General features: G+C 37.9%; 1 protein-coding gene across 7 annotated transcripts in view; it reads right to left on the bottom strand.

Annotated features, from left to right (window-relative positions):
• Positions 1-8,354: 8,354 nt before the first annotated feature.
• dlg3 (discs, large homolog 3 (Drosophila)) overlaps positions 8,355-21,983 on the bottom strand; it is a 559,740-nt gene continuing 546,111 nt past the window's right edge. For all 7 annotated transcript variants that reach the window (XM_073058148.1, XM_073058152.1, XM_073058151.1 and 4 more), the window contains 4 exons: positions 21,116-21,288; positions 16,851-16,960; positions 14,591-14,682; positions 8,355-10,006 (listed from right to left, as the gene is read on the bottom strand). In XM_073058148.1, coding sequence (XP_072914249.1) covers positions 9,900-10,006; positions 14,591-14,682; positions 16,851-16,960; positions 21,116-21,288 — 482 coding nt within the window. In that variant the 3' untranslated portion in view covers positions 8,355-9,899. The remainder of the gene's footprint in view (positions 10,007-14,590; positions 14,683-16,850; positions 16,961-21,115; positions 21,289-21,983) is intronic.

Here is a 21,983-nt window from a genome sequence, read left to right as displayed (position 1 = left end):
TCATGATCATTAAGCTGCATATGTTCACTCTGAAGCTGTTGAATCGACTCTTTCCATACATGATCAAGATATTCATTTTTCGCTTTATGCAGTGTATTTCCATTAACTTCTGTTCATTACATAGTTTAAGTCACTTCTCAGAATTGTTTGTGATGTGCAGAGACCTGCAAGATGCCTAGGAGCCTTCCCAGTGTCTTGTGGAACTTTCCATTTGTGTTGCCATGTCAGTGCTCAAAAAAAAATTCGGATTTTGAATAAGGGGTACTCAACCTGTATTTGGTTATTTTGTAATTTATTTGAATTTCATTGGAGTATTATGAATAAGCAATATTCAATCACAAACTACATAACAAGATTAGTATTTTAGGGATAGTTATCCATATTTTGGATTGCAAAATTAAAATTTGTGAATAACATTGTTTCCAAATATGCATTAAGAAGAATGTTTACAAAACATTTGGAAACTAATTAGAATGGTAACCTGTCATTTGTTAAGCTTTTAAATGTTTTGTAGCTTAACTGTCAGGAGTGTGAGATGAATGTTATAGATTACATTGCATGAACAGCCACATACTTTAAATAAACAGAGGCTTTCCATTGATTGAATGACAGCTGTTTCAATATTAATTATCACTATTTAAAAATCATTCCTAGTTTTTAACCCCCATTGAAAGAAATATGGTGGTAAGACCAATGAAGAAAATATTAGGGAGAGATCACAAGAAAATCTGCAGATGCTGGTAATTCAAGCAACACACACAAAATGCTGGTGGAATGCAGCAGGCCAGGCAGCATCTATAGGAAATAGTACAGTCGACATTTCGGGCTGAGACCCTTCGTCAGGACATCCTGACAGAATTATTTATTTATTTTTGTTTGCAGAGTTTGTCTTCTGCATATTGATAGTCTTTGTGTGTAGTTTAAAAAAAAATTAGTTATGCTGTATTTATTTGTTCTACTGTGAATGCCTACAAGAAAATGGATCTTGGAGTACTATATGGGTGACATATATATACACCTTGATAATGAATTTACATTGAACTTTGAACAATGGTTTTGCCCTTCTGGAATATTTTGCAATAAATTGTGAGTGTTTTTATAGCATGATAAATATGAAGTGTAGAGTTGTCCGTTCTATGTTTGTGTTTGAACACAAACAGTTTAAAGTGCATCATTTCATTTGCTTTGCAGGTTGTGGTAAGGGTACTGTCACTGCACTGATCAGTTTGTAAGTATAGAGTTGTCCATTCTCTTCCCAGAATCAGAAACGGTTTCTGGATCTAATGTGTTGAGCATGCAAACAAAATGGCTTGTGCAACAAAGCTGACTAAATGTCGTTAGGATCTTAGTGCTGGGAACTCTGGCATGGAAGTGGACTCCAGTGTTGGTTTGCTTATCCATCCAGTAGATGTGAAAGCTTTTGTTGTGATATCCAGAGCCTTGAACTGCTTGATGTGAATTGGTGGAATGTTTTTTTTTGAATAATACAATGTAGATTTTACCATTTTGGAGTAAAGGGCTGCAAATCCAGATTTGGGCAGTTTGCAGGAGAAAACTTTGTGAGTGATGTTGCTGAGAGTCCACATACATAACCATTAATATGGAGCTATGGAGAACTAGTTCCTTTTCTATGCAGGTCTGTTGTGTACTCAGTTATTGGGAATGTTATATTTTATGAGTGCGAAAGCCTCAACAAGGGCCTATACAATTGCAACAATTCCTTATTTAGGTTTTCATGCAGTATCCTGACTCTCGTCACTTAACATACCACTTAAATTCTCAGCTTTTCTGTTATATGCAAAGCAGATAACCTCCTTTCTGCAAATTATATTGCATAAACTTAGCTTGCTTATATATCCTTGAAGCCTCTTCATGTTGATTTCATTGATATAGATTGTGAAAAATTAGGGCCCAGCCACCGATCCTTTGATATTATATCAATTCAGCCTGCCAACCAGAGAATGCTTTTATTTACTTCCACTCTTTACTTTCTTTCTGAATGGCAGTTCTCAATCCACATCAGTACTATTACCCCTAATTCCCATTTCTCTAACCTTGATAATCACTTATGCTTTTGGACTTTCATCATATACTTTCTGAAAATCCAAACACACCATTGTCACTGGTTCCCCTTATTTCTTCTATGTACATCCTCACAGAACTCTAGATTTGTCAAAACTGATCTTCCTTTCATACATCCATGTTGACTCTGCTCAATCCTTTTAAAGTTGTTATTACATCCTTCAATAAATATTCCAACTTTTTTTTGTACACGATATAACAATTGATTGTGGGAGAGGGAGGTTGGGCTAAGTAAGGAAAATATGATAATGCAACCTGAAATATAAAATAGCTTTAGAAAGATTGAGATATTAAATAATTAATATTTCCAGCAATTGATTTTGAAAGTATAAGCATGAACTCTTGTGATTTAAAAAAAAACTCGTCTACTTCATGGCTTATATCTAATTTTGCACTCTATGTAAAGCTCAGTCCTCAAAGGTTCTGCTTCCTGTATGCTTAATTAATCCATCCTCTTCTGCTTCCTGACCTGCACTGATTCCAGGCAATAATTCATTTTTAAAAATCTTATTCTCATTTTCAAATCCTTTCCTAAAAATATAAACTCTTCCAGTCCTACAGCACTCACTCTGGATCCCTCCCATTCTAAACACCTGCACAGAGCATTTTAAGCACTAAATCACTGTCTTCAGTTGCAGTTCTTCATGGATTTTCACCAGATTCTTCTGTTACACTGGGTATCACCAAAGGATTTGGTTATTTATTCTAATATTCCTTCCACAGGTTAGTGTGATATTTTACTTGATAACACTTCATGTGTTTGTATTTCATTGATAAGATATAGGAACAGAATTAGGCCATTTGGCCCATCGAGTTTCATCTGCCATTTTATCATGGCTGTTCCAATTTTCCTCTCGGCCCTAATCTCCTGTCTTCTCCCTGTATCCATTCATATCCTGACCAATCAAGAATCTATCATACTCTGCCTAAATATACATAAAGACTTGGTTTCCACAGCTGCTTATGGCAAAGAGTTCCACAGATTCACCACCCTCTGGCTAGACATATTCCTCCTTATATATTAAAAAAGGATGCCCCTCTGTTCTGAAGCTGTGTCCTCTGGTCTTAGACTCTCCCACCATAGGAAACATCTTCTCCATATCCATTCTATCAAGGTCTTTCGCCATTCAATAGGTTTCAATGCAGTCACCCCTTATTCTTCTGAATTCAGGCCCAGAACCATCAGACACTCTTCATGTGACAAGCTATTTTTGGAATCATTTTTGTTAATCTCCTTTGAACCCTCTCCAGTTTCAGCACATCCTTTCTAAGATAAAGGCCCAAAACTGCTCACAAAACTCCAAGTGAGGCCTCACCAGTGCTTTATAAAGTTTCAACATTCCATCTTTGCTTTTATATTCTAGTCCTTTTGAAATGAATGCTAACATCCTATTTGCCTTCCTCACCACAGACTCAACCTGCAAATTTAGATTTGCATCTCATTTTTTTGTATTTTCTCTCTATTTAGAAAATAGACTTCTAGCAAGGTCCATGACCACAATGTATTCCATCTGCCATTTCCTTGCCCATTCTCTTAACCTGTCAAAGTCCTTCTGTGGCCTCTCTACTTCCTCAAAACTACCTGCCCTTCCACCCATCTTCATATCATCTGCAAACTTTGCAACAAAGCCGTCAATTCCTTCATCCAAATCATTGACATATAAAGTGAAAAGAATTTGTCCTAACACAGACATTTTTGAAGCACCACTAGTCACCAGCTGCCAGCCAGAAAAGTCTCACTATTCTCACTCTGCCTCCTACCAATTAGCCACTGCTTTATCCATGCTAGAATCTGTCCTCTAATACCATGGCCTCGTAGCTTGAAGCAGCTTCATGTGTGGCAACTTGTCAGAGGCCTGCTGAAAGTCCAAGTACACATCAATGGATTCTTCGTCTATCCTGCTTGTTACTTCTTCAAAGAATTCCAACAGATTTGTCAGGCAAGATTATTCCTTCAGGAAACCATGTTGACTATGGTCTGTTTTATCACGTGCCTCCAAGTACCCTGAGACCTCATCCTTCTTAATCAACATCTTCCCAACCACTGAGGTGAGAGTAACTGGCCTATAATTTCCTTTCCTCTGCCTCTCTCCCTTCTTGAAGAGTGGGGTGACATTTGCCATTTTCCAGTCTTCTGGAACCATTTCATACTTGAAAAATGACTAAATGGAAAGTAATTTGATCCACAGACCTGATTTATTTCTCCAGTTTACTCTCTCAAAAATACTAACTTGTTAAGACACAGGTCTGTGATTGCATTCTTTTTCAGATACCTTGTTAATATTGAAATGCTACAACATGAATCCCTTCAACTTACCATGAGGCCATTTAATGATGGGAAGTTATCACAAAGTAGTCTTGACTATGCCAGTATCTACTATATGTGCACTTAATAGCGATAATTATTATGTATGCTGTCTATAGCAAGATATTTTATTTGTCTTCTAGACCTAAAGTACTGACTCTTAGTCCTACCTTGTGTTCTTGTTGCAATCAGCTGCCTCATTGCAAAGAACATTTTGTTACTAACTACAGGATTCTTTAGAGTGTATTCTCTTTTCCAAAACTAGTGAATAGGGTATCCATTTTTAAAATTACTGCAACAGGGAACCTTATATCAGTGTTATAATTAGATGATAAATCTTACTATTAAATCACGGTTTTGGTATTTGGATTTACCTACCATAAAGCAACATCGTGTCCTTTTCATACTTGTAGTATTCACAAAATAAAATTGGATTAAGATATTCATTACACTAATGGCTGCATAGCAGCAGCCTTAAACCAAGAGAAAGTGGTTACAGCTTCCTCTGCATTATGGATTCAATCATGGGTAGGATAGAGAATGGTAAAGGAAGAACACAATTATTTGTGCAAGTAATAAACTTAAATAACACTGGATTCATTAATCTTTGGGGATGTTTTGAAATTAAAGACAACCACAGTTTAATTTGATTTTGATCAAAGTAAACAGGTTTTATTTTTTATAGCCAGAGCCATTTTGTTTTAAATAATATGGAATAAAACATTGTTTCTTTCAATTTGCCACTATTCCAATAACTGGAACCCTAAAATTATTCCACACAGTGTAATCAGGGAATGTTATGGATTAACGGGTTTATAAAAACGCTTCTACAGCTGTAGCCAGGAGACTTCTCATCATAATTCCTGGATTACTTTCCAACTACTTGCATATAACTGCAGAGCTGGGAGACAGAATGGCTTCATTATAATGTACTACATATGATTCCCAACCAGAGCTATATTTTCGTAAATGGAAGATATGTATGTTTATGACAGAAGGATCAAAATCCAATGCTGCAGACCATTTTCGGCAGCTTTTATTTTGCTGGGCATAAAATGAATACATAACAACTAAAGGCAAAATTTAATTTACCTGGGTTTCGGATTGCCAATCAGAACATAAGTGTGTATTGAATGAACTGCAGGCAAGCCCCTGCAGGTCATCCTCAGTACCATATTCAAATATATGCACGTGTAGCACGCTAATCCATTTGAGTATTAATTTGTCAATTAATGCTAATGATGCGATTCCACCTGGATACCACGTGAATTTTCATTACTACAAAGACTAAATGTAAGTAATATATCACAGGTACTAAGAAGAGTAGATGATCTTTGTCTACATAGTTCTTTCAAACTCTCGGTAATTAAAAAAAAAATCTGGTCTGCTTGTAATATTCATTGCTTTTTCCATTATTTCCAGTGGCATGATTGCTTAGATCAAATGTATTCACATATTTACTTCATGCCCATATGACCTATTATGCTGTAACTATACTAGTAACATTCTCTATACAGTATTTTCCCCAATTCCAACCTAAATAGCATAATGACAAATAGCAATAGAGAATTGTTACTTAGTGACAGTGTGCAGACATCATATTGATATAAGCATTTCACTGCTGAGTTCATATGATTAAATTTTTCTTCCAAATTCTCCCTCATAATTTAAAGTCTGAGAATGCTTTGACTGTGTAGAATTTAGCCCTTTGAAGCAATCGTCACAAACTTTAGACTGGCTCTAGAACTATTTAGCAGGGATGAAATCACTAACGTCTTTCTAATAGCTACAGACTATGGAAATTGTTTATTGGAAATTTGCCAAATAAACCAATCCCAATGTATGTCTTGATAAATGATAATGATAACATTTTCTGTTTTAAAAAAATCCTTGCAATCATGCTTAAACACCAGTTAAAACAATTTACTGCCCCTTGGAATCGTATTGCAAACCTTTTAAAATAAACTTTACAGCTTGTACTTACTGTGTGGTGCACATACGAATGTCCAGCTTCATAACTTCAGTCAGAAAACATTTTCCTCAATTTATCTTATAATAATTTTGGGTTAGTATTTCCAGACATGGAAATACTAACTGAAAAATACATTCTCTTTTAAAGACTAGAATTTCCCTCCCCCCATCTTATACCATGTACTGCAAATAGCAAACAATTAAAAACAGCTAGCCCTCTCATTACCCTAAAGTTTATTTTTAACTTTTACTATGAGTTACTTATTTTTCTTGTTTTAAGCATTCTCTATCCACAATCTTCAGTTGCCTTGCTGGACTAATATGTGCAGGCTGATTTCTAATATGTATAACTGGACAAAAATCATCAACTGGAACTGGACAGCAGGTATACGGCACAATTTAGCTTAGAAATTAGACTAATTCCATTTTAAAAACAGTTAATACTTTTGTTAAAACAATGCACAAAGAAATTTTAAAGACCTTAACACAGTGCAACTTCTAGAACTTAGTACTTGCATAACAAACCTGGCTGCAGAATGAGGTTTTGGATAGTAACAGTGTAGAAGAGTCAATTACCACTGAATTTAGTAACCATTATATTGACAATTTGAGGACCAAATATTTTGCACAATAGAAGTCACCAGGAGAACCTCCAGCCTGGCCTGTAATATGCAGAAAAATGATAATGCAGGGGTTATAACATTTAAAACGACTAGTGAAATGCAACTTTTACATTGTTTTAATGTGGCAAAATAATTTTAAAACATGTTGCTCAGATAAATTAACACAGGCTACAAATATTTTAAAAGTAAAATGACTACTAATTTCATTGATTGAAATAGCAAAATTTAAAACTTTTATTTAAAGGAAAATGAATTGGGATAAATAAGCAGAATCACTGGAAGTCCAAGCACAGGGCTTATTTTAACTAGCCACTGGGTGGAATCAACTTACACTCAGTGCAAATCAAAGGTCCCTAATTTCAGAGTTCTGATTCTAAAACTAAACTTTTGGATTTTTCCATTGGACAAATTGCATTTCACTTCACTGAGATCTACCACATTGGCATCTAGTATTTTTTTTTAAACATTTTGTTGATCACTATGTATTAGTGATTGGGCAGAGTTAATCACTTAATAATATTGTGCAGTTGTCAACTGTGAAAATATAGTTATAACTGAGTGTAAAAAAACTAGGCGCAGTAGTTGAAAACTGTATACTATTTAATGATGCTGCTTGGTTGCTGGTTTACTTTGGGAAATTTTGTGATAGAAGTAAAATATTCACCCCACCAGAAAAAAAATAGGAAAAATGGATAGGAGTCCATCTGCAATATATTGGTAAGTATCCTTCCACTGCGTGCAAGTCAGCATTCCAATCTATGTCATTCCTATTACTATATACAATAATTGCCTAATTAGATAGGCACACAAACCGCATTCTAGTGGACATGGTTTAGGCCAATTATCAAAGTTACTTCACTGAAAACCCTGAGAATTAAAAATGTTTAATTAAAAATAAAATATCATAGCCCGTTATCTGCAAACCTGGAAGGAAGCAAAACCCAACCACAAAAGTGGAACATTTGAAAGATATTCCTGTGGTACAATTAAGAAGGGAATGAATCCAATGCAGAATGGCCTTCAGTGTTACAACATAGGCACTTGATCTCCCTTTCTGCCCATAACTATGAATCATTTACTACACATTGGTCTAAGCCTGTCATTATATGAAGTTGGACTAAATGAAATGGAAGCCAGCAAGGCTTCCTTTCAGTCAATTCAGCGATGTATCCTATTTACCTATCCATTTTGTTGTTGTGTGAACTGTTCTAATTATCATTAGAAGATGAATTTTATATTATAGGTAACAACAGCTGAACATAAAACGGTAGTCCACATGAAAGGCCTGGTATAACTGCACTTATGTGTTGACACAGTCATCTTGTGGGGATATCTACTGGTTAATTACTTTCTAAGATTTAAGATCTTTCTAAGATCAAAGTTTCAGCTTGATTATTTACACTAGAAATGTATAATTAAGAGTTTACATGCAATGTTGATATCTTATGGATTGCAGCAGTCGTTATTGTGATTTAAGTTTAAAACCAATGTCTGTGATAGACAGGAGTCAGTCATATGTTCCAAAGATAGATAAACCTAACAAATTGCAAGGGGAAGTATGGCAGCTGTAGAGTTTTATGAACTCTCAAATTTGCTTTTCTATTTAAAATGATTGCCATGCCCAAATGTGCATCTAATTCATGGGACTGGCATGTATTTAGAATTTACAATTGTATTTCAAACATCAATAACATGTCTTCATCACGAATAACATTACTGTCTCCTGCTTACATCCCACCCCAATAAAATACCAAAACTTTTCTGCGTAAAAATAGGCATAGCGCTTTAAGAATGCACTCAAATCTGCCCAATTTAAATGCCAGTTCAAAAAAAAATCTAAGACTACCTTTGAACAAAGCCAAACTGACAATCCTTCATGCTTTATGGTTAAACAACTGGCCCAGTTGTTTACACAGAATTTCTAATAGGTTGTTCTAATTTTACTCTGGAGAACTTCAAAACAGAAATTCCATCTTTGTTCCCTTACCAGAGAACTTTGTGCAACAATTGTATATAAATACATTAAAAGAACAAAGTACTCACATTGTGTATCGACAAGAAAAGGTAGATTAGATCTATGATCATATTTGTAAAATTATTTTGAGTTTGGTAGTGATATAGAAGATGGGCTTCCTGACCACTACAAATTCAAATTAAATCCAGTTGATTTCACAAAAGGGCATTCTGGACAAAGACACAATTTTCTTCCATTTCATTCATACAAAGCCATGTGTGAATAGCAGTCAGAGCAACTTACAATTTCTTTATCATCTGTCAGCTTTTACTCAAATAACTTTTAAAAAAAACAGCAAAAAATGTAAAATGTCCATGCAGACAACCATATTTTGATGTGTAAAACAATGTGCAATTTAATATGTTGAAAATTATCATGTTATATTTTCATCTAAAGTACCACAATGATTTAAATTCTAGTATTCACTCTGTTCCTCCTCCTCCTGAGGTGAGGAATTGTATACAATTTGTGTCTTTAAAAGCACTGCTATGAGTAATCACAGAGGAGTAGAGTGGTTTCTTTTCTCCTTTCAAACCCATCTGCATTAGGAAATTTCAGAAAGATAATTTTTGAGGAATGGTACTGATAACCCTGTGAACACTGGTTCTTTAAAACCACAGCTTAGTCCATATGAAACTGTCGTAGCTGATCTTCAGGTAATACAAACATACAAAGTCAATGCAATCCTGGTCCCGTTTCCTGAAGATGTTCTTTAAAATACTCAGGTGTGCATTTCCATTTTGTTGATGGAATTCCATAAAAACCATGCAGTATGGAAACAGCCACAGCGACGGTGAGGATTCATAATAACATAATGAGAAAGATAAAACTTGATATGCAACATATCTTAAAAGGGGGATACATTTCCCCCATCAACATCTTCTCTCTAAACATTGGGATATGCTTAGAGTTTTTCAGATGAAGGAATCCAGATGTACGGACCAGACTGTTCTTCAATGACTTGCTTAATTTTGTTGTATATCTCCTCTAATGAATCTCCCTGTACAATGGCTGTAGAAAACAAAAATTGCAACACTATAAAATGCAAAATACTGTAATGTCAGCAAAAATTAGAAAGGAATGTATGAACAGAAAGCAGGAGGAAAATATATAAAATAATGCAGAGAAAGTAAGTATCCAGAATAATGAACTATAATTGAATCCAGGAACAGATTAAACAAAACACTTAAAGGGCGGGGCAAGATTTAAACTGAAGCAGAGAAAAATACTCTGGCATTTATTCTTCCACAGGAACACTGGTTTTAATTTTATCATTCCCACATTCCTAAATTTACTTTTTCTTCAATGACTCTAGCCTAATTTTAAAATTATGACAATTCTTTAAAATTTCTTCAACTTAGTTCCATTTAACCTTAAATCTATGCACCATATTCTTAACACTTTAAGCACCAGAATACTGATTGTTTATTTTATCCCATTCCTTCTAAATTTTAAACAACACAAAATTACTCTGGAGTTTCCAGTGTAGAAACAGAAAACCTACAGCATAATACAGGCCCTTCGACCCACAAAGCTGTGCTGAACATGTCCTTACCCGTGAAATTACCAAGGGTTACCTTTAGCTCTCTATTTTTCTGAGCTCCATGTACCTGTCCAGGAGTCTCTTAAAAGACCCTATCGTATCCGCCTCCACCACCATCACTAGCAGCCCATTCCACGCACTCACCACTCTCTGCGTAAAAAAACCTGCCCCTGACATCTCCTCTGTACCTACTTCCAAGCACCTTAAAACTGTGCCCTCTCGTGCTAGCCATTTCAGCCCTGGGAAAAAGCTTCTGATCATGTGGATAGTCAATGCTTCTCCTCATCTTTTGCGCCTCTATCAGGTCACCTCTCATCCTCCGTTGCTCCAAGGAGAAAAGGCCAAGATCACTCAACCTATTCTCACAAGGCATGCTCCCCAATCTAGGCAACATCCTTGTAAATCTCCCCTGCATCTTTTCTATGGTTTCCACATCCTTCCTGTAGTGAGGTGACCAGAACTGAGCACAGTACTCCAAGTGGGGTCTGACCAGGGTCCTATATAGCTGTAACATTACCTCTTGGCTCTTAAACTTAATCCCATGATTGATGAAGGCCAATGCACCATATGCCTTCTTAACCACAGAGTCAACCTGCGCAGCAGCTTTGAGTGGCCTATGGATTTGGACCCCAAGATCCCTCTGCTCCTCCACACTGCTAAGTGTTTTACCATTAATACTATATTCTGCCATCATATTTGACCTACCAAAATGAACCACCTCACACTTATCTGGGTTGAACTCCATCTGCCACTTCTCAGCCCAGTTTTGCATCCTATCAATGTCCCACTGTAACCTCTGACAGCCCTCCACACTCTCCACAACACCCCCAACCTTTGTGTCATCAGCAAATTAACTAACCCATTCCTCCACTTATCCAGGTCATTTATAAAAATCACAAAGAGTAGTGGTCCCAGAACAGATCCCCGAGGCACACCACTGGTCACTGACCTCCATGCAGAATATGACTTGTCTACAACCACTCTTTGCCTTCTGTGGGCAAGCCAGTTCTGGATCCACAAAGTAATGTCCCCTTGGATCCCATGCCTCCTTACTTTCTCAATAAGCCTTGCATGGCGTACCTTGTCAAGTGTCTTGCTGAAATCCATACACACTACATCTACTGCTCTTCCATCATCGATGTGTGTTTAGTTACATCCTCAATAAATTCAATCAAGCTCGTAAGGCATGACCTGCCTTTCACAAAGCAATGCAGACTATTCCTCATCATATTATGCCTCTCCAAATCTTCATAAATTGTGCCTCTCAGGATCTTCTCCAACTTACCAACCACTAAAGTAAGACTCACTGGTCTATAATTTCCTGGGCTATCTCTACTCCATTTCTTGAATAAGGGAACAACATACACAACCCTCCAATACTCCAGAACCTCTCCTGTCCCCATTGATGGTGCAAAGATCATCACCAGCGGCTCAGCAATCTCCTCCCTCACCTCCCACAGTAGCCTGGGGTACATCTCGTACGGTCCCGGTCTCTTATCCAACTTGATGCTTTCCAAAAGCTCCTGCACATCCTCTTTCTTAATATCTACATGCTCAAGCTTTTCATTCCGCTGTAAGTCATCCCTACAATCACCAAGATCCTTTTCCATAGTGAATACCGAAGCAAACTACTCATTAAGTACCTCTGCTATCTCCTCCGGTTCCATACACACTGTTCCATTGTCACACTCGATTGGTCCTATTCTCTCACGTCTTATCCTCTTGCTCTTCACATATTTGTAGAATGCCTTAGGGTTTCCTCAGTCCTGTCTGTCAAGGCTTTCTCATGGCCTCTATGGCTCTCCTAATTTCTTTCTTAAGCTCCTTCCTGCTAGCCTTATAATTTTCTAGATCTCTATCAATACCTAGTTTTTTGAATCTTTCATAAGCTCTTCTTCTTCTTGACCAGATTTACAACAGCCTTTGTACAGCACAGTTCCCGTATCCTACCATCCTTCCCGTCTCATTGGAACGTACCTATGCAGAACTCCACACAAATATTCCCTGAACATTTGCCACATTTCCCTGAGAACATCTGTTCCCAATTTATGCTTCCAAGTTCCTGCATGATAGCCTCATAGTTCTCCTTACTCCATTTAAACGCTTTCTATCCTATCCCTCTCCAATGCTATGGTAAAGGAGATAGCATTGTGATCACTATCTCCAAAACGCTCTCCCACTGAGAGATCTGATACATGACCAGGTTCATTTCCCAATAGCAGATCAAGTACAGCCTCTCCTCTTGTAGGCTTATCTACATATTGTGTCAAGAAACCTTCCTGAACGCACCTAACAAACTCTACCCCATCCAAACCCCTCGCTCTAGGGACATGCCAATCGATATTTGGGAAATTAAAATCTCCCACCATGCCAACCCTTTTATTATTACACCATTCCAGAATCTGTCTCCTTATCTTCTCCTTGACATCCCTGTTACGACTGGCTGGTCTATAAAAAACACCTAAGTAGAATCATTGATCCCTTCCCGTTCCTAACTTCAACCCACAGAGACTCTGTAGACAATCACTCCATGATTTCCTCTTTTTCTGCAGCCGTGACACTATCTCTGATCAAGGCTGTAATGCCAGAGCATCATAGCTCCAAGTACTCAAAGCTCATCCGCTTTGTTCATAATACTCCTAGACACTTCTCAAACCATCAGTCTGAGTGTGTCCCTTATCTATTACCTGCCTATCCTCCCTCTCGCACTGTCTCCAAGATTTCTCTATTTGTGAGCCAACCGCCTCTTTGTCTCTTCAGTTCGGTTCCTACCTCCCCAGCAATCCTAGTTTAAACTCTCTATGATAACCTTAACAAACCTCCCCACCAGGATATTAGTCCCCCTGGGATTTAGGTGCAACCTGTCCTTTTTGTACAGGTCACTCCTGCCCCAAAAGAGGTCCCAATGATCCAGAAATCTGAATCCCTGCCCCCTGCTCCAATCCCTCAGCTATGCATTTACCTTCCACCTCACTCTATTCCTATACTGTCGTGTGGCACAGGCAGTAATCATGAGATTACTACCTTTGTGGTCCTGCTTCTCAACTTCCTTCCTAGCTCCCTGTAGTCTGCTTTCAGGACCTCTACCCTTTTCCTACCTATGTCGTTGGTACCACGACCTTTGGCTGTTCTCCTTCCCACTTCAGGATATCGTGGATGTGATCAGAAACAACCCGGAGCCTGGTACCTGGGAGGCAAACTACCATCCATTTATCTTTCCTGCATCCACAGAATCGCCTGTCTGACCCTTAACTATAGAGTCCCCTATCGCTGCTGCCACCCTCTTCCTTTTCCTACCCTTCTGAACCACAGTGCCAGAGGCGCGGCCACTGTTACTCCCTCCAGGTAGGCTGCCCCCCACCCCCCCCAACAGTACTCAAGCTGGAGTATTTATTGTTAAGGGGTACAACCACAGGGGTGCTCTCTAGCCTCCGACTCCTGCCCTTTCCTCTCCTGTTAATCTACTTGTATGTCTCCCGAGGCCCTAGTGACTACCTGCCTATAGATCCTCTCTATCACCTCTTCACTTTCCCTGACTAGGTCATTGAGCTGCATCTCCTGTTCCCTAACACTGAAATTATAACAATCCAATTTTTCCAAGCTTTCATATTTGTTATTTCCTGTATCAGCTGACAAACTTTTTTTTCTGGTATATACCTGCTCTATTACCTCAGCAGTCTTACTGGATTGTGAAGCCTAAAACTGCAGTCTTGTCTTTCTAAATCTTTTAATACTTAAAGTTCACCATTGCATTGGTTATATTTAATCATGTTAAATTGAAATTTGGCAAGAGAAAAGGGATTATTTGCCTTCCATTCTAAAGCAAAAGAGGTCCATCACTTTCAAGAAACAAATTTCTCTTTGCTGTTTTGGTGGAACAGTAATCTTCTTGGAACATTAAATGGAAATTTGGATTAGGTGTAAAATTTAATAATTTTTTGCACTTTTGTACATTTTCCCTATCGTTTAACTTTTATCTATAAAAATGCTTGTATGTTTGATCTTTCACTAATGATTTAAAAAAACAGTAAAATTGCAAGGAGTGCACCAACCTGTGAAATACTCTCCAAATTCCTGCTCCAGCTTCAATGCTTTCTCAAAAGTTTTGTTTGCCTGTTCTTCAGTTTGTCGTTTATTCATTTCCCTATTGAAACAAAAACTCAATACTGAACTCTTGAATCTTTAACATTTAAAGGTTACTTGAATGGTTTTGAAATATCAAACACTTGTTTAACAAGGCATTGTTCTGAAAAATTGATTTTGCTTGGAAAATGGCAAATACTGGGCAGACAAGTGCTTCTTTGTGGAGCAAGTGATCATGAGGAATTCATATTGGAACCAAGAATTAGTACCAAATAAAAATCACATGATTCACTAAATGTTTTGGAGAAAGAAAACAAATCTATAGAGCTACAGCTAAAAGTAGAGGACCTTGTACTTTACAAAAGTAAGAGGAGCTCTTAACAAAAAAGCGGAATATGTTGGAAATAATCAACATGGCTGCTGGCAAAGGTAAAGAGATAAAAGAGTCAACCTGAGACCATTAAGTGATTTTCTCCCATAGACGCAGCCTCATCTGTTGAATGCTTTCTGAATTTTGTATTTTTTAAGGTTGTCAGCACCCACAGTACTTTGATTCTGTACCAGAAAACAGTAAGGATCGAAGTAATACAATTGATTGCAATATTTTCCAGGTGTATCTTAACAGATTAACTATATTTGTCACCACCTGGACAAGGCTGAGGGGCAGTTAATGCCAAATGTTGATTAGCTTGCTATATATAATATTTTAGGAACTTCAGTTTCCAAGAATGCTGTCCCCTCCCACCTGCTCCCCAATCAGTTCACATCTGGACTAGATCCATCATAACCAAGTCACATATAAAAGTGAAATTTGTTTTACAGCAGCAGAACATTGCAAAGACACAAAATCACTATAAATTACAAAATAAATATATAGTGCAAAAAAAAAGTTAGCATTCATGGATTCCTAGGCCATTCAGAAATCTAATGGCAGTGGGGAAGCAGTTAGTTCTAAATTATTGAGTGTATTTAAAACCTCTAAAGGCCTCTGCTGCCTATACCTCAGAAATCCATGGAGCAATATGTTAAGTGTTGCACTTCAAGTATAGAATTAGTACTGGAGCACTTACAGCATGTTACATATGCCAGATTTGAAACTGGAATTGAATGTAACTAAGCAGACTGGAATCTCAGTTCAAGGGAAATTTTTCTTTCCTTGCTGTGAAGATAAGTTGGTTGGAAGGAAACCTGCTGACATTTGAGTGAATGTCATTTACAGATGCAGTCAGTGACATCCCAGGTGGTCCTAATTACTACTCACTTAAAGCAATCAAAAATATTCATCTGTGCAGACTCATTTGTCGTCAGAAATTTCTAGTAGCTACCATATGTCTCTTAAGTAACTACATCTCAAATGAGGAAGGAATGAAGAATGTTTATTTTAAGCAAAACTGAAAGCCTTACCAAAGAATGTATAATATATATTAGCTCCAATTCCTTCAGCAACACACAAAAAATGCTGGAGTAACTCAGCAAGCCAGGCAGCATCTATGAAGGGGAACGAACAGTCACAATTTTGGACAGACCCTGCATAAGGACTGGAAAGGAAGGGGGCAGAAGCCAGAATAGGAAGAGTACAAGCAGACCAGGTGGGGAGGGGGAATGAAGCAATAAGCTGGGGTAAGTTGAAAAGGTAAAGGGCCAAAGAAGAAATCTGATAGGAGAGGCCAGTGGACCATGGAAAAAGGGGATTCAGGGGACGGTGATGGGCAGGTGAGAAGATAAGGTGTGAGCACAACCAGATGGGGTGGGGGGGAAAGGGGGAAGAAATGACCATTTCGGAGAAATCGATGCTTATACCATCAGGTTGGAGGCTATCCAGATGAAATATGAGGTGTTGCTCTTCCAACCTGAGTTTAGCCTCCTCATGGCCTTAGAAGAGACCATGTCCTAATGGAGGGCCTTGGCCCAAAACGTCACCTGTTTATTCTTCATGGATGCGGCCTGACTTGTTGAGTTTCTCCAGCAACTGCAGAAACTCTTGTGTTTCATATTAAGGAATACCAAGGCATGAAGAAAAACCTTAAGGAACAAGAAGTAACTGAACTTCATCCATCAACAGTGACGAAATGGAAGCTTCACATGTTAAGACATCATCGAAGAGTATAGTTCAAATAATCCTACCCGCGTGTCTTTGACCATTTTACTCATTGGAACCAGATAAATGAAACTTAGACACTGGAATTAAAATAGCCTTTCTTGAAGCCAGAGACAAAACTTCATACTTACATGAGGGATTGAACAGATTTTGGTTTGATGAAAATAGCAATAGAATAAAGTAGTGCAAGCTGTAACCTCTTAATTGCATTCCCAGACACATCAAGGATGCAGTGTTTTCCCTGTACAGAAGAAAATTATAACCTCAATTATGTAAACTCAATGAAATGGGTTGCAATTCAAAAATTAAGATCACACTATGAAAGTAAAGCTAGATTAAAGTGATAAGCACTATATTGTTCCACTCAATTAATTAAATTTGTGCATCCTGATGATGAGTTCTAAAATCAAAACTATGAAGATCACAAGGACTAAATGTAATAAGTTTCTCACATAAAAACTTGCATGATTTCAAATGAATACTTTACTTAATACAAGCATTGAAATTAAAGAGAAAGAATTGCCATATTCTAGTTGATAAACAGAGTACGTTAAGTGACTGATAAATATAATTGCAGGTTTCATAAAGAAGCAAGGGATGGAATGATACATGTCTGACAATCATTTTTTGATTCTGTTGGCCACAGGGATGATGCCGAATGATAATTCATGTTGTATCTTTGTTAACAACAAGAAAAACAACAGAACCAAATTGCCACAGGTCTGTTAGTGACCAAATTATTCCAAAAATACTGAGGGGCAACAGAAACTAGTACATACAGGCAAAGGTTAAATAAGGACAGTCAACGTGGATTTAAAAAGCAACGGACATAAAATACTAGAGGAACTCAGCAACACCTCACATTTTGTCTGGTAGCTTCCAACCTAATGGCACAAACATGATTTCTCCAACTCCTGATAATTTCTCCTCTGTCTTTCCACTCCCCATTCTGATTGCCTTCTTACCCTTTTTCTTCTCCTAACTTGACCAACACCAGCTTCAGGTCCTCCTCCTTCCCTTTCTTCCATGATCTATTTCCATTAATTAGATTACTTCTTCTATAACCCTTCCTTCCATCCCTTACCCCCAACCTTCTTTTCCATTTCTGATAAAGGGTCTTAAACTGAAACATAAATTGAATGTGTACTCCCCTCCATAGATGCTGCCTGACTTGGAGATTCTCCAGCATTTTGTCTGTGTTCCTTAAAATTTCCAGCATCTGTAGAATCTCTTGTTTGGATTTAAGGATGCAGGGTTATATTTTATTAATGATTTAATAAGGATGGCCAACGCGGGGAGCACTTTTAAAGTGCAGTCTACAGGAACCTTAAGATGGAACTTGACGAAGTCTTACAATGGATATTGATTGGGAAAGCAAAAACCTATAATCTGCATTGAAAAGTGTGAGGTGGATCCAAAAAATTGGAAAAAGGTTAACTTTTCAGCAGGAGGTTTAGTGACTTAAAGGGCTATGTTCATTGCACCTCTACAGTACTCTACCAGGCTATGACTATTTTATGATTTGGGTTCACGTGATAATTTGCCAATGATATCAAAATTGCCATATTGTTGATAATGAGGAATAAAATTCTAGAGTGCAGGCAAATATTAATCAATGTAACTAATTCTGAAAAAAAAAAGCAAGGAAATAAATTTGACAGGCTAGCAGGCAAGAGCAAAATTTGGGGGATCTGAGCAGGTCAAAGTCATTGCTGAGTTCCTCTGCATTTTTGTGCATGTTGCTCAAGATTTATACCATCTACAGAATCTCTTGTGTTTAAGAGAATACATTGTTGATAAATGGTAAAACTGCTTTGAAGTATAGAAAAACACTTGTGTTGAGGTATGTCTCCACACCTAAGTGCAGCAAGATGAGTAGTTAAGATAGTTAAGTTGGCATATGGGGAAACTTGCTTTTATTGGTTGATACACAGAATAAAAAAAGCGGAGTTATGCTAGTAGTGTAGAAGGTACTAAAATAGTGTGCAGTTCTGGTCACAACAGTACAAAAGTAATCAGACTGAAGGGTTCGTTGAAAATTTATGGGGATGTTGCTGAAGCATTAATGTGAAGACACTGATGACATGGGGATTGTGTAGTAAATAATGAGATCAAAGTGAAAGAGAGAGCTATTTCCTTGGCTGAGAGATCATAATTAGGTGACATAAAACTTTTCTAACTGAATTAAAGGAAATAGATATTATTGCCAGGGTGATTGGGTTCTGGGGCTCACTGCCTGAATGAACAGTGTCAGCAAGGACCATTATTCCATTTAAAGGTACCTAGATGTTCTTGAAGAGCTATAACCAGGGTACAGACCAAAAGCTGGGAAGTGGGAATTGCACGGTCTAGTTTTGACCGACACAGATGTCAGCTGAATTGATTCCTGTGCCATTCATTTCTATGATTGCAATCAAGGCATAGAATCCATATGTTTATTCCAACCTTGCCCCACATCCAAAGTAAGATCTAGAAGCATGTGAAGCTTGCTTATTTGGCTCCTTAACATCATAAATAAGAGACTGAATATCGGACTTCTTTTTGATCAGCATGTAGATCAACTTGGAAATCTCAACAATGGAAGACTAGCAGGAAAATAACAGTAAAGCTCAGCAGACGATAATAAAGAATAATATGAGCTTTGCTCTCAAGTATTTTAGTGCAGCGGGCTCTGATAACTGAAGCTTTTGATGGAGATGTCCAGAATGTCAAAGGGTAGGATAAAAGGAACAGAGAGTGCCAATTCATGACTGGTAGCATATTTGCTAGTCACAATGACAGACCTTTTTAACTAAACAGATTGATGAAGGTAGAGCAGTGGATGTGGTGTATATGAATTTCTGTAAGGCATTTGATAAGGCTGCCCATGCACGGCCCCTTCAGAAAGTAAGGAGGCATGGGATCCAAGGAGACCTTGGTTTGTGGATCCAGAATTGGCTTGCTAATAGAAGGCAAAGGGTGGCTAAAGATGGATTGTATTCAGTGGTGTTCCACTGCTCTGGGACCTCTCGTCTTTGTGATTTTTATAAGTGACCTGGATGAAGAAGTAGAAGGGTGAGTTAGTAAGTTTGCTGATGATACAAAGGTTGGGGATAGTCTGGAGGGTTGTCAGAGGTTAAAGCGGGACATCGATAGAATGAAGAACTGGGCTAAGAAGTGGCAGATGGACTTCAGTCCACATAAGTGTGAAGTGGTTCATTTTGGTAGGTCCAATTTGGAGAATATAATATAAATATTAAGACTCTTGGCAGTGTGGGGGATCTGAAAGATTCTGGGTGTGTCGATAAGACATTCAAAGCTGCTGCGCTGGTTGACAGTGTTGTTAAGAAAGTGTATGCTGTGTTGGCATTTGTCAACTGTGGGATTGAGTTCAAGAGCTGTGAGGTAATGTTACAGCTATACAAGACCTTGGTCAGACCCCATTAGGAGTACTGTGTTCATTTCTGGTCACCTCACTACAGGAAGGATGTGGATACTATAGAGAGAGTGCAGTGGGGACTTAAAACGATGTTGCCTGGATTGGAGGGAGTACCTTATGAGAAAATAGCTCCTTTTCTCCTTGGAGCTATGAACGATGAGAGGTGACTTGATAGAGGTGTATAAGATGATGAGGAGCATTGATCGTGTGGATCACCAGAGGCTTTTTCCCAGGGCTGAAAGAGTAACATGAGGGGACATAGTTTTAAGGTGCTTGGAAATAAGTACCGAGGGAATGTCAGAGGTAAGATTTTTCACACAGAGAGTGATGGGTGCGTGGAATGCACTGCTGGCAGCGGTGGTGGAAGCGGATACCACAGGGTCTTTTAAGAGCCTCTTAGGTACAGGGAGCTTAGAAAAATAGAGGGCTATGCACCAGGGAAATTCTAGGCAGTTTCTAGAGTAGGTTACATGGTTGGCACAACATTGTATTTGTTGTGTAAGGGCCTGTAAATATGTTGTAGATTTCTATGTTCTATGTTTTGTTTTATACAGGCAATTTACATTTTGAACATTCTGAGACATCAGGAAGTACATTTTTAGTGAAAATAATGTCCTGTGGTGATAATTTTAATTGATACCAGGTGTATAATAGCATATAATTCTGCTTTTGGTCCAGTAGGTTTCCTTGGGACAATTGATGTTGTTTCCACTGACAGTATTGGACACATATGCAAGCTTAATTCCAATTCTTTTTGCTGTACCTTTAACTCAACATTACTTTTTTTTGGTTCACTGCCAAAGTGAATCTGCACTGGTATAGTGAATTGAATTTATCTGAACACAAATTAAGACCTTCCATCTGAGAGTACTCCATGCAATTTTCCTTATAGTTGGTGGCATTAGCTTTATGATTAAATTCCAATTGCAAGTTAGCAATGACAAAAAAAATATTGTGGTTACACTCAACCGTACTCACTCTCTCAGCTACAGCTCTAACAGACTGAATGCTTGTCCCATAAAGATTGTCATTATATTGCCCAGCTTCAATGAACTTATTATCCTGAATGTCTTTCTCCATTTGCTCTCGGGAGGTTACAAAATGGTAATCTTGCCCATCAATTTCATTTTCACGTCTTGATCTGGTGGTGTCTGGTGGAAGTAAAACAGCTGCTGATTACATTAATTTCTGTTATGAATGACATAAAATACAGATAAACGAATCAGGCTATTTGAACCAATATGCCCATGCCAGCAGCAACCCTACTCCCAAGTCCCCTCTTACACTTCCTCATCCAAGTTTCAACGTAACTACTCTATTTCTTTCTCGTGCTAAATTTGGCACTGAGTAAGTGGCAGATTTAAATTAGTATCCTATCCGAGATGAAGATAGAGGACTAGGTAGGATTTAGGAGGTGCAAAAAAAAAAGCTGCTGGAAGAACTCAGTAAGTCAGGCAGCATCAGTGGAGGCAATTGTGTTTCAATTCAAGACCTGACATCAAGACTGAGCATAAAAAGGTGAGAGGGATGGGTAAGACAAGAGCTGGCAAGTGATAATTAGATCCAGGTGAGGGCAGGTTTGGGTAAAGATGGAATTTCAGAATTCACAATCACTAATGATAGATTAACTAAATTTGGAGATGTACTGGTGGTCATAACTAAGGACACGTTTAAGCTTTATGCCTCCAAGTGCTGTCTGAAAGAGAGGGTAAAAAACAATGGATTTTTTATATATATATATAGAGGTGCCACTTGTATATCAAATTGGAATGGGAGAACACAGGACAATAAAACTAAGTAGATTTTTTCCCTTCTATGTAATCAGATTACGGTTAATTGGGCCATC

Source organism: Hemitrygon akajei, chromosome 10, assembly GCF_048418815.1.
Source record: "Hemitrygon akajei chromosome 10, sHemAka1.3, whole genome shotgun sequence".
Taxonomy (NCBI): domain Eukaryota; kingdom Metazoa; phylum Chordata; class Chondrichthyes; order Myliobatiformes; family Dasyatidae; genus Hemitrygon; species Hemitrygon akajei.
The sequence above is the reverse complement of the archived record's forward strand: the minus strand, read 5'-3'. Positions and strand labels throughout refer to the sequence as shown.